The sequence below is a fragment of the Panthera pardus genome, unplaced genomic scaffold (genome assembly GCF_024362965.1).
Source record: "Panthera pardus isolate Hobbes unplaced genomic scaffold, ASM2436296v1 HiC_scaffold_8, whole genome shotgun sequence".
NCBI lineage: Eukaryota > Metazoa > Chordata > Mammalia > Carnivora > Felidae > Panthera > Panthera pardus.
Window position 1 is genome coordinate 142925737 of NW_026527013.1, and position 14390 is coordinate 142940126.

At 38.0% G+C, this 14390-nt stretch overlaps 1 protein-coding gene across 6 annotated transcripts in view; it reads right to left on the reverse strand.

Annotated features, from left to right (window-relative positions):
* The window catches only part of GRM8 (glutamate metabotropic receptor 8), a 759959-nt gene that overhangs the window by 396980 nt on the left and 348589 nt on the right, over positions 1 to 14390 (reverse strand). For all 6 annotated transcript variants that reach the window (XM_019452624.2, XM_053896813.1, XM_019452622.2 and 3 more), the window contains exons 4-6: positions 3852 to 3987; positions 3238 to 3392; positions 1996 to 2133 (exon numbers count right to left, since the gene is read on the reverse strand). In XM_019452624.2, the coding sequence (XP_019308169.1) occupies positions 1996 to 2133; positions 3238 to 3392; positions 3852 to 3987 (429 nt within the window). The remainder of the gene's footprint in view (positions 1 to 1995; positions 2134 to 3237; positions 3393 to 3851; positions 3988 to 14390) is intronic.

The following is a 14390-nucleotide window of genomic DNA, read 5'->3' on the forward strand; positions in this document are numbered from 1 at the left end:
TGCTGCCACCTGCTGGGCAGTTCCATGGGGCTATCTCAAAAACAAATTCAAGTTTGTCCCCTCCCAACCTACCATTCATTGTCCTCTCTGCGAACTAATTACATTACCTTTTTCCTAGTCCTAGCTGGTAGAGATTTTACATTCAGAATCTCCATTGCTTACCCCCACCCCACTGTTAGTCACTCACCATATACTTGCTGTAAATACTACTCTCCAGGACTTTTTTCCTCTGTGTTCTGCCCTGATTTGCACATCCTTGTTTAGGCTGTGACTGCCAATCACCAGGACTACTGGAAGGGCCCTGACTAATCTTTCACCTTCCTCTCTCCTGATCTGCAATCCTCCTCATACTTCTGCCAGAAAAATCTGTTTGAAACAGGTATCTGAGCAACGCCCTAGACAAAAAGCCTCGAATAATTCTATTCTATAGGTAGAATAAAACCCAAACTCCCCAGCTCTGGGGTTTCTGGAAAGAACTCGAAGAACTTGCATGACACAACCCCAGCCACTTTCCCTCTTACTAACTATCCTCCCTCCCTCACTCCAGCCGCCTGTATTTTTTATCCCCCACTATGGCTTGAACAAGAGCCTTGCTCTAGATCCTGGAATGGCTTGCCATCATATCTTCACATGGCTGACAACATCTTGCCATTCAGGTCTCATCTCAATGTCACCACCTTAGAGAAGCATTCTCTGACTGCACAGCCTAATGGCCACCCTCCCTGCCGACAGCACCTGGTCAGCCCTTCACATTTACCCCCCTTGTGTTTCCCATAAGCACATCTCAGCATCTGGAAGTATCTCTTCATTTATATGTTTACTTCTTTAGTGTCTGTCTCCTCACACTGGAATGTAAGCCCCATGAGCACAGACCTCATCTCTGTTGCAGATCCTGGAAGGGGGCCTGGCACACAGGAAACCTAAAGTCAGACTCTCCACAGCATGCCGCCTACTTTTCACATCCCCAGCCTCATTCTATGTCTGCTCGAGCACTTATCATATTATGTCTTCTACTGAGCAGCTATTGCCAAATGAAATAATCAGAGGGAAAGGAGGATATATCAAACCATGAGAACAAGGAATAGGTGAGGGAGGGGTATATAGTTATAAAATGCTCATTCAAGTTTTGTAGTATTCAGTGCAGAAGATTTATGCATCTTTGTTAAAATTATCCCTAATCTTTTATGGTTTTTGATCCTGCTATTAACAGTATTATTTAAATTTCATTTTCCACATATTAGTTTCTATAAAAAAAAACTATAGACAGCTAGATAGATACAGATATAGATATAGATACAGACATAGATATAGATATATAAAAAGGTTTTTTATATTGACCTTGTATCTGTGGTTTGGTTAAATTGACTAAGTTCTAAGTAATTTTTAAAATTCCATAGGTGGTTCTATGTACACAATCATGTTATCTAAAAATTTTAAAAAATGTTTCATTCTTACATTCAAAATATGCGCATTTAATATCACTATTATTTTTAAGCACAAGATACAGAAGGTAAAGCATAAAAAAAATCATAGCTGCAAGAGCTATGCAGGATATGGGGGACAATCGTATTACAGGGGACATGGATTGAAATAGTGCAAGAAAACTGCTGTCTTAGAGCAATGTATTATGATCCTTCATCTTAACTACATGTTAAGTTCCTGGAGACCACTATCATTTCTTGATTTTTTTGTCTATATCCCACCAAGCCTATTAAAGTGCTTTGCCCATAGTAGAAACTCAATAAATGTTTCTAAATAGAATTCAAACACACCAGTGTTGGACACATTGCATGTGATCAAGAAATACTTGTTGACTGTAAGAACCAATGAATACACATAAGTTTGTTGAATGATCGGTGTATGCTCAATCCTGCTGAGAAACTGATAAGAAACTTGAAGAAATAGGAGATACTCTGATCATTGTCCATATAGAAAAACTTCATTTTTCAGTTAATGATAAAACAAATGCACGAAGGGAAACATTTCACTGGTTACCTGTGCATTTCTTTATATGACTGTTCCTTTTTCCATGTGATCCTAACTTGCATCCAAAATTCTCCTCCCAAAATTCTGCGAACCACACATTTCTTCGATTATTGGCAAGAGTTCGGCTTCTAAAGTAGCGATCAAACCCTATGTTAGAGAGAAAAGGTATGATTTTAATATTCTTTCAAAAGCAAAACCAAATACTGTCAGAGCTTTTGAATGGCTATTATGTCAGACATTTGAATGAATATGTTGTGATTATTGCATGAAAAAAAAAACCCAAAATGTAGTAACAAATGGGGAAGAACCGAAGAACCAATAGCCCAGAAATTAGTCTTCCCATATGGTAAAAGCCAAGGGTAATCAACAGATAATATCATCACCCTCACTCTTCACCATTGAGTCACCTGGCTGTATAGATGAACATAACAGGAGGGCCTGTTGTTAATGCCATCATCACAACCTCCCCCTCTCCTCTATATCACAGTGACCAGCGACATTCTCCTATATATTCAGAACCAACTCAGACTTTTCTCATTCTTCTCTCTCTCTCCTAACAGGAGTCAATGTTCCAGGTTACTATGCTTCTGCCTGACTCAAAATGTATCTGTCCTAGATGTTCCATTTTTCAGCTAATCCAATAAACTAACCAGCTCTGATGTAGTCTTATGCAGTCATGGGTAATGGGCTAATGTGTTAGCCTGCTCAGGTGACACCTCATAAAAGAGAGATCACCTGGAACTAATGTTTTACTCCAAAAGATAATGGGGAAGATAGGAATTTCAGTCACTCCTAAGACCATTGGAAATGATATCTTGGAGACAAACTTCCTCTCAGGGAAGCTCCATATCTTTGCTGTTGCATTTACTTATCTATAGGGTCAGCCCAGTCCCACATCTCCATTTTATAGAAAGCAAATACTCTCCCCATGACAATGCTGTAACCATCATCTATGCCATGGAAATGCGCAAGCTTAGAGGGCAACATCATGGAAAGGGCTAACATCATACAAATATCTAAGGCCAACTATAACTCCCTTTTTTAAAGAAAAAATCTAATGGGTATCCTTTTCTAATGAAAAATATATGTTGAGTTAAATAGTTACTGTCTTGGCATTTCTACCATCAGAATTATAAATTCTATCCAGAATCATCAACCTTGGGTACATTTCATCATATGCTGATATTCTGGTTTTGCCTTGGAGTTTTGATTCAATTAGAATGAAACAAATTTTCTATGGCTTGTCCTTACCATCAATTGATGCCCTTTTGGGCAAAATCGTCACCGCTCCTTCTGCAATCTCCTCCTGCTGATAAACAGGTGCTATTTTGGATCCCCAACTATCTGAGCCAATCCAGAGAAAATGACCACTTTGGTTTAATTTTTTTGCTGCTTCCAATATCCTCCTACAGGAATAAAAAGAAATAAAACATACCATATTTCTCAAGAAACACTACACTTATGAATGTTATAAGACCAGATATATTGAATTATATACACTCAGTAGGTCAGTGTTAAACAATTAGTCAATCACTAACTGCCTGAGTCTTATCATTTCTAAAGGAAACATATTGACACCTGCTAGTTAGCCTTATCCTTAACCTCATTCACATTATTCTGTCTATCATCCTTACTTGTCTCATTTCTTTCAGCCCCCAAGTTTTACTTTATAGACATTTCAGAGTTAGGAACTAGAAGGCTGTTGTGTCTCTGTGCAGCAGAAGGCAATCTGTAATTGCATGAGAATGCTGAAATTCCTGTGAAATCTCACAAGATTTTACATTGAACATGAAATATGTTAAAAAAAAAAAAAAGGATGTGGATTGCACATCTGATCCAACATCAAGAAGAAAATTAATCCGCACCTGATGTCATCTTCATTGGCAAACATAATAACTGCCCGAGCATTAGGTGTTTCTAGCAGGCGTTTGATAATTTTTTCAAATTCTCCAGGTCTTGGTTCACGTGGGATTTTCTGTGATTGAGCAATGCAAACACCACCTATTTTAAAAAGAGAGAGTGACTCAGAAATGGCACTTATTCAATTAACCAATTTAATGAGGTTAGCTATTTTATAAAAACGAATGATTCAATGCAGTATATGTTTTTCAAACCTTTCATTCTCACCTACTAAAAGCAATCATGCTTGTTGCATTACAATATATATATCAAATAAATGACATCAATTATTTAATCATACATCAGGGTTATTGCTTTATTTTCCAAGCTTAAAGATTATTTTTGTGTATGTCTATAATAAAGCTAAAGTGTACAAAATGTGTAATGACAGTCAAGGAGTGCAAAGAAGAATGGCTGTTTTGATTCATTTGATGTTAAGTTGAAAAACAAGTGCCTGGATTAATAAAAAGTGTGAGTATGTCTTATAGGTGAGACCACCTATTAAGTAAAAGGATCCTTTTGCTATTTTATCTATTTGTAGACCTGTTTTAAAGTTAATTTCATTTTACAGCTCATAGTATTACAGCGAAAGTTTTATGTATCAGCAAAATGATATGTTATGAAACAAGCAGTCTTCAAGACTATTTGAGACACAGGCAAGTTCCAAAGATGCAGACCCTCAGTTGACATTATGTCTCCACCAAGAAAATCAAAATGGCAGCAATCCCATCCCTCTATCACAGAGGGAAGGAAGGAAGGAAGGAAGGAAGGAAGGAAGGAAGGAAGGAAGAGGGGAAGGGGACAGGAAGGGAGGGGAGGGAGGGGAGGGGAAGGAAGGGGAGGGCAGGGAAGGCGAGGAGAGGTGAGGCGAGGAGGAAGGAAGGAAGGAAGGAAGGAAGGAAGGAAGGAAGGAAGGGAGGGAGGAAGGAAGGAAGGAAGAAAAAAAGAGTTCTTCCTTTGGTCTCTCCTTCTAAGGCAATGAGAAACCAAAGAGAAAAGTTTAGAAATGACCTCTGCCACCTGTCAGGGTTCCTCAATTACAGTAGAGTAGAAAGTGAACATATTCTAATATTAGAAGAAAAATGAATATTAGCAATATGGTTCAGTTGCATTATGGCTTACATAGGCTTTTTTTGAGTCAGATGAGAAAGCACCATTTATAACATTGCTTCAGTAGGTAATGACATTTTTACTTCCAAACAATTGCCAATACATTCAGTCACCCAAACATTATTATGTTCCACTATATGGTTATGTATTGGGCTGGACACTGGGGATACACAATCTAATCCAGGAGTTATACCATCTAGTCTGGGAGATAGTCATTCCAATAAATTATCATAGAATATGAGGTAAATTTTACAATTAAGAGGATATACCTACATAATGGGAACACAGAGGAAGAGGTAATTAAATGCTTAAGAGATTTTAAAGAGCAAATATACATCCATCTAGGAACAAAAGTGGGACATTTCTGGTATAGGCAAAAGTATGAAAGAACCTTGTTTGATCATGGCCTATGGTCAAGACTGGCTGGGGCTGAGGTTGGAAAGAATGGCCAGGCCCAGCTTGAGAATGACTTTGTTAGACATGCCAAATAATTTGGACTTTATCTTGAAAACAATGGGAACCCACTGAATATTCAGAAGCAGGAGAATTACATGATGAGTTTTATGCCTTGGGAAGAAACCTCAGGTAGCCAAACAAAGAAGAAATGTCTGGTAGCCAGACAATGGCCATTGTGGACAGACTTACCATGTGTAGCAATAATGTATGCTAGCAGTGTTAGAGTACTGAAGGTTATATTTCTTATAAGTTAGAGCATGGTCTAAGTTATCCCTATGACAGCAATGCTCTTACTAAACTCTTCAGGAGTAGGAATTGCCCATAATCCACAGACAGAGCCTGTAGATAGCTAGCCTACTAATATGCCATTAATAGTTGTGGCGATTGATTCATTGTTTCATTAAATATTCATTGCACGCTCCTACTGCACAGGGGCTGTGGATGCAATGGTGAATATAATAGACACAGTTTATGCCTTCAGAGTGTAGAAACATTGTGGGTAAAACAGGCTTAAATGCAAACAACAACAACAACAAAAGTAAGTAGATAATTATAAATTATGGTGAGTTCTATGAGAAAGACCAAGGGCATTTAATTTACATGGAGGAGTGTTCAGGAAAAGTCTCCCTAAAGTGTTGTTGAAGTCAGAAAGAAGACACAATGGGTGAGAACAGCATGTGAAAGGGCAGGAAAGAGCCATCAGAGCTAATGAATGACAGAGAGAGAGAGAAATGTGAGACAAAGATGAGAGGTAGACAGGGGCCACGTCATGCATAGTTTGTGCAGGTCCTGTGGAAGATTATGAATAATTAAAGTGATTATCTACCTCACTTAATGTTTCTCTTTCTTCACCTTTTAAGAAGCCCATAGAAATAGGTCTCATCTGTGAACACTGCCTTTCATGGAGGAAAAATGGATGAGGGTCACTTATGCAGAGGACAAACCGGAGTGGAAAGAACAGGAGGTATTGAGCCCCATTAAGAAGTTACTGGAAGAGGCCACAGAGAATGATGCCTGAGACAATGCTACTGGTGCCAAGGAGGAGTAGACAGAGATGTTAGAATCTGAGTTAGAATCAATGAAGCTTCAAACTATTTTTTCCAGCTTTATTGAGGGAGGATTTACAAATAAAAATTGTATATATTTAGACTGTACTGATTTTATCTAAGCAGTGAGGTTGTGGGAAACCACTAAGCATGACACTAAGGTTTTGGCCTTTGTGACCAGTTTGTGTGATGCCACCATTAAACAAGCAGGCAATACAGGAGGGTGAGAAGGTACATAGAGGAGAAAAGAATGATTCTGATTCAGGACAGGTTGTCTCTGAAGTACCCATGGAACATCAAATTGAAGACGTTGGTCTGGAACTAAGGAGAGATGGAAAATGTAATTACAGTTTTGTCAGATGCTGATGCAGTAGGTAGTTGAAGTGTCAGGAATGAACAGGTCACTCAGAGGGAATATTTAAATCAACAACAGGTGAAAAGGTGAATGATGGAGCCCTGAAAAACCACTAGCATTGGAGAGGGAACTAGCAAATGTGAATGGAAAGGAGTGACCACATATTTGGAGGAGAAAACTTTTAGGACAAGTCTAGTGGTAAGTTGAAGACTGCATAATGTTTTTAAAAATAAAAAAACAAACAAAAAACTGTGATGAATGGAAGGATTTGGTAGCTGTAGGAATGTGAAAACAAAACTGTAACACTCTAGGGAACAATAGCTGTTTTAAAACATGACTGCCCTTTTAATTAAATTGCTGTGATTACTTAAGCATCCCATTAAAGACATGTCATACCCTAAGTATCATTTGAGATTGCTACTGACTCCATAGCCGGAAGAAATGAAGACTGAAAAAAATTTTATTATGACTATTTCAGATGAGACAAACAGGCAATCCAGACATAGTTTAGTCTGAACTCATTGATTTATTCATTCACTAAGGATCTATTAAACTTTTTGTTCGTAAAAAGCTGAGTTAGGTTGGATTCTTACATAGTCTAAATTCATTTCATATTTTTTATGTCTCTGCCTTGTATTTGTCAGCCTGGTCAATTTGTTTTCCTGGAAAGAGGGACTACACAATTAATTTATTTCAGCTGAACAAATACTTATAAGGAAACTGCTCCACATGGCATTTTGCTGTTTGATGCCTTATGGATATTTTATTAAATTGTGGACTGTATTACTTCCCAAGTGATTGCATTTAGAAGATTGGGATTATTTTCTTAGCTCTGAAACTCATTCACACTTTCTATCTTCACATCAGTCAAAAAGCCAGACAGTTAATCCATTCATAAGCACTCAAGGTCTACTATGTTTCATGAGCTACAGACATTCAAAGATTGTCTGTCTTCAGCATCTTGTAATATAATTGAACGACAAGATGTACACATAAGAAAAGCCAGATAAGAATATAAAATTATCTAATGATGAAAAACAATTGCATAGGTTATATCAAAAGGCAGTAGTAATTATCGTCACCCCTCAAAACAGGCCTATGATTTCGTAAGAAGTCATTATATACTGTTGAGAGTTTGGTCAAATACCAGTGAAATTTAGTCAAACATTCAGGCTTAGTTAAAGATATGTTTTCCTACAATCAATACCTGTACCTATAATACCTACAATACTTTTCCTACATTATCTAATATTTTAATATTTAAAGAGACCCTCAGACTTGACTTAGACTCCTGGCATGAGCAGGAGGAAGAGGAGTTGCCTTCCATCAAAGAATATGTCTATTACATCTATTTTTCCATATCTTACCCTGAGAGAATTCTGACTGCATGCAATTCAAGGGACACCAACTTTCCTGTTCTGCAGGTGTGCCCAGTTCTGCATGAAATAATTTCTAAAGCTTAGCACTTTCCTGAAGTATAGGAAAATAATGCTGCATGGAGGAATTTATAATTGGTTGTTTTCTGGAATTTGCTGTTTGATTTCCTTGACTGTGTAATTTTTTCTTTTGATTATTTAATAATAATTGGAAGATCATTTGTAGAACTGAACGCTTTACATACACTTTGTAACATACACAACCGTTATTTCTCAGTCTCATTCACTGATACCTCACTAGTCCTAATGGCAGCACTCTAAGGTTGGTATTATCACCATATTTTTGACGAGGACAATGAGAAAGAGGGGTGTAAACAGCCAGTAAGAGGCTGGAGTGCAGGTTCAGATCCTGGTCTGTCTGACTCCAAGTCTAGACTTTTCCCATCATCTTGCTTATCCAGAACTAACTATACATGTTGCTTAATGGTTTAGTAGATACAAATGATTGATGAATAAAATAAAGCAAATTTAAAGACTCATTAAGAAACCCAGAAACCCAGCAGTTGCCCCTTATAAGTCAATTTATAGCTACACAAATACAGTACTTCTATTGAGTATTAAGAACTTAAGATACTGGGGTGCCTGAGTGGCTCAGTCGGTTAAGCATCTGACTTGGGCTCAGGTCATGATCTCGTGGTTTGTGAGCTCCGCATCGGGCTCTGTGCTGACAGCTCAGAGCCTGGAGCCTGCTTCAGATTCTGTGTCTCCCTCTCTCTCTGCCCCTCCCCTGGTCACGCTCTGTCTCTCTCTGTCTTTCAATAATAAACGTTAAAAAAAATTTAAAAAAAAAAGAACTTAAGATACTTAGAATCTATACAGATTTCTTAGAACTGACTTAATCTTCTTCTTAATCTTCTGCCTGCAAACATGTCTCAGCCAAGTCAGGAAACAAAAGGATGCATATAAATATATGTTTAAAAATAAGTGACATAAAAGAAGTTAAAAATGTGGACCATGATAATTCAGAGCAAGTTGCCACTGAAATGGGTCTGTTTCCCAAAACCATTTTTATGAGGGTTCCAAGAATTAGAATACCATGTTAACTTTAGTGTATTCATCTGTAGGGTGGCACAATAATTTGCTCTCCTTGATTCAAGGGCAAGTTTGTAAATAATTCCATTTCATAAGTTTTATCTCTTTATTTCACGGGTGAGTAGCTTGATGTCTCAGGTCTGAGAGATGAAAGGTACATTCATGAGTTGATTCACCAATGCAGGAAGATATTGGAGTGAGGAAGAAAACAGACTTAGCATCAGAAGGCCTAAGAGTGGATTCTGTGTGACCTGAGACAAAGCTCTCATCTCTCAGTTCCCTCATTTCTGTAATAAGGTTCATAAAAACCATCTCCCAGAGATATCAAGAGAACCAAATTTAAAAAGGCAATCTAACAAGGGTCTATACAGATGTGGTACATTATTAGTGTTGTTAATAATCCTCATCATCATGACCAGATAAGCACCATCACTGAACCTGACAGTGGAGACAGTTGATATTCAGACTTAAAATATGGGATTGTCAACAAATCACATTCTTGAATCCTTTCCACTCTTTGTATAATATTATCAGATATCCTAAATTCTGAGAAATGATACTTGTCCATTTGTCTATGCCAATAGATAAGATGGCTACATTTCACCTTTCACCTATTATTGGTCAACACAATGTGACTGGGGCAATTTCAACGTGAGAGAATGGGAAAAGTTACTCACATTTTCCTTTTCAAACCCCCAGTTCCCACCCTATTGATCCAAGTCTCTTTTCAAAGAGAGTCTATAAGTATTTTGAAGACCTGGGTTGAAAATTAGAGTTTAACTCTTTAAAAGAATAACACAGTAGTAAAAACTATGTAACTATTAGTGGTAGCAACTATTAAGAAGCAAAGGTTGCTATGGAAACAACCACATTTTCACTTAACATTTGCCTATAGATTGTTGAGAGGCTGGAATCTAGTGTCTGAGACAGTGTTTTCACAGGTTGGGTTCCCCAGGAAGCAGACCCTTAGAAGGAGCTTGAAATGCATATTTGCTCTTGGCCTCCACTCTATGGAGGGCCCAACAAGGAAACAGCACTGAGCAGAGAAGTCCAGCTGGCGATGGCCCGCTCCCAACATCACAGGGAGTTCCGAGGCTAGAATGGCTCCCAGGGTTGTTTTAAATTAGAGCAGGAAGGCCAAGGCATTATACTTTCACATGAATCAGTCGTTGAATGTGGGCCCCGTCCTGAAGTGTGGAGGTAGGGGTAGGGTTAGAAAATTGGGCAGGGCAGCTCTCTACAGCCAGGCAATCTTCAAGGGCCAGTATAGCTCTCCCAATGGCAAGGTCAGCAGGCCTTTGCTAAGTGGGGATTTGAAGGGGCATTCACCATTTATACAAATTAAAATTTACAGAGAAATGAAGATATTGCATCTCTAAAATAATAGTATATGTCAAATAATTAATAAATGTTATTGTTTAATTTCAAAACTCCTCTTCAAAGGGACTGCATTGCACAAAGAAATGTACTGCACAAAGGCAATCTATATAAATAGCACAAAACTGGAATTATAGGCCAACTTAGACAACAGAACCAGGATCATAAAACTCCCTGGTATTTCAATAGAGAAGTTTTGTGAAAGCAATCTGAAAGGATAAAGTATCACATTTTCAGTTGTTGCTTATTTTTAAGAACAAAATCTCTATTAATAATGTGGAAGGAGAAAAATAAAACAAGAAACAATGTCACAGCACTAAGTTCCAACTGTGATGAAAATCGAGGAGGATTAAATTATTAGGAATGAAATTACTTACAAAGCTGTGTACAGAATATAAAATGTGATTTCTTTTAAACAACATGATTATTACCAGTGTTGGTTGGTTCACAATTTCTGTCAAGTTAAGTTCTAAGCAAATTAGGTCAAGTCTCTGGTTGTCTAACCTGTTAGATCTGCATGACAGACTTCAGTTTGGCGCATAAACAAATCAACAAAATTACCATTTTATTAACTGTCAGAGAGAATGACTAGACTCTTGGTAAAAATTGACTGGTCAAAATTTTTGATTGAGCATAAAAAATTGCCTGTAATTGACCATTTTGGGTCAAATAAAAATGTGACATAGTAAACTATTACATAATTATTTCTTATGAATGTGCCTCCAGATAATGGCAATGAACAAAACCAAATAACCAATTTTTGTTTTTTCCTTAAAGACAATAAAAACACATAAACTCCCCAAAGTGTCCAGATCCCAGTTTCAATTCCTGAGAGGGGAGGAGTCTCCAATCTCTGGAATCCATTCTCTGGAAACCAGCTGGTTATCTGACAGTTCAACCCAATTCTGATGCTATCTACCCAGAGACAGCATCAGATCCCACAGGTGTAGATCCAGTCCTCTAAGACTGCTCTCCCACCTCGCTCTAGGCACCAGTCACAATCTGGATTGTTACTTCTACTTCAGACCAACTGGCTATAAATCAGAGGTCCCTAAGACCCCTCCTTGGGTTCAGTTAATTTGCTTGAGCAATTTACAGAACTCAGAGAATCATTGCACTTACTAGATCACCAGTTTTATAAGACTATAGCCAGACGAAGGAGATGCATAGGGCAAGATATGGAAAAAGAGCACGAAGCTTCCGTGCCCTCTCTGACTGTGCCACTCTCCCCCAATCTGCAGGTGTTCACCAACCCAGAAGCTCTCCAAATCCTGTCCTTTTGGGTTTTTCTGGAGGCTTCATTACATAGGCCTGATTGGTTAAGTCATTGGCCATTGGTGATTCAATTCTATCTCCAGCCCCTCTCTCTTTCCTGGAGGTGGGGGAATGTGACTAAAAGTTCCAACCCACTAATCACACTGTTAGTTCTCCCAGAAACCAGCCCCAGTCCTCAGGTGACCTAAGGGCTTTCCCAGAGTTACCTCATTGACATAATGAAAGACACCTCTATTACTTTCATCACTTAGAAGATTCCATGATTCTTAGGAGTTCTGTCCCCAAAATAGGAGAAAAACCAAATACATATTTATTATAAATCATACTATCACAAGTCTCCACCCTAATTACCCTTGGTATCATTTCTTTCCATCTTTCTGGAGATATAAGTAAAATAGCAACTTGGTCTAATGTAATTGGTCCTTTAGTGATAGTTGACCAAAATTTGTTCTGAGGTTCAAATAAGTGTAATCACACTTTTTGTAACAATATTTTCACCTCCATATGTGGTGCACAACTGGGACTTCGCAGAAAAGTGCACAGTATGATCCGAGTGTGTACGTTTGTCAGCTTAAAGTGCACTTTGGGAAAGAGAAGATTTATCTCACACATCACAGTAAAGAAAAAGTGTTATTTTTAACAACATGGATTAAAACAGCAAAACTGTACTTAAATCTGTGCTCATTCTATCTTTTTCTCCTTCTCTTTCTCTCTGTAAAACATTTTATCCTTTTTCCTATATCAAATGCCATGTAGACTCTTAAAGGGACTCTGAGAAGCAATGAAATAAGGGAATGAAACTTCTGGTACAAAAAAGGCATGAGCCAAATACTACTTCCTACGTGTCCCATCGAGGTTAGCAACAGGGACAAGCCACTCTGAAAAAGACTGGCACAGATAGCCATCTCCTGCCCACCTCCTGCCTGTCTCTGGTATCTCAGAGAGACACTGATGCTCAGGAGGACTGGGCTGAGAGAGTCTCACACGGTCAGTAACCATACATACTTGGCTTTCTAACTCAGCCACAACTCATCACAGATCCCAATATTTGCTCAAAGGAACACAGTGGTACAGTGATTATGAATCTCTTCTCTGGGGCTAGATTTCCTGGCTCTAAATCCTGGCACATCTCTTACTGACTAGTGATTCTGGGTAAGTTATGTAACATTTCTGTGCCTCTGTCCCTCACCTGAACATCGTGGGGATGCTACTATCTTCCAAATGCATTACTATGAGTAAATAAGGAATTTAATAAGCACTCAACAGATTAATTTTTGTCACAGAAAACACATCAGTTTTATATTTTTTAAATCAAAATTGACAAACCCCAAACAGAAATGGTAACTCATTTTCATCAAGCAATATTTACCTATAACATTATTCCAAAACACCTCAAACTTCACTCCCCAAATGTACACAGAATAATAACTCTTACCTGAGATTCTAGTTGATGGGCTGTGAACTGTAGAAAGTCTTACAGTCAGAAAGGAAACTCATGCCCATCCCAAGCTAGACCTAAACTTCTTATGTGTTCTTTTCCTACTCCTAAAAGCTGTAAATATCTAAGGCAATATAGGTACAGTATGTGGGAAACATTCAGAGAAAGAAAGAAAGAAAGAAAGAAAGAAAGAAAGAAAGAAAGAAAGAAAGAAAGAAAGAAAGAAAGAAAGAAGAAAGAAGAGGGAACCAGGAAGTAGAGGCAGTTAGCAGAGAAATGACATGGGGGGTGAGGGGGAAGGGAAGAAGAGAGAGAACAGGAGAAGAACCTGGGGAGACCAGAGAGCACACCCTCCAGACTGGAAGGATCTCTGGAGCTAGGCAAAAAAAGGATTTTCTGTCAGGTCAAAAAAGCAAATGTAGGGTTAGAAACAGTTGAAGAAGGAGGACTTGACTAGTTTTAAATAAGTTTTACTAATGAGTTGTACACATTTGTATTTCTTTGGATTATTTTCTTAGTACTATTTTTGGAGTGTTTGGACATTTTTGTTTTGTTTTATCTGTTTGTTTTTGCTTTTTAAAGTAGATGACCAGATATTAGGGCCAACAATATGACAAGAAGGTTTCAAAAGATAAAACTACCTCCCTGTAAATGCTCAAAGGTACAATACGAACAGACTCTATGAGAGAAGAGAATTTCATATTTTCCAGGCCATTTCCTGGAAAAACATTTAGGCCAAAATTACTGGAATCAAAGTGAGCACTGTTTAAATTTCTCACCCATTCTGGACTAGGAAAAAAAATAGTGTTGGACTGTGAATTAAGCCCATTACAGTTAAATTAGAAACTAGTCATTCAGTTATAGATTAGGAATTCATTACAGAATTACAGCTATTAAATTTAATTACTGAGGGGGGAGGAGGAACATCAGTGGTATCCACTCTTCTTCAATTATCCAACAAATATTTATTGAACACTTGT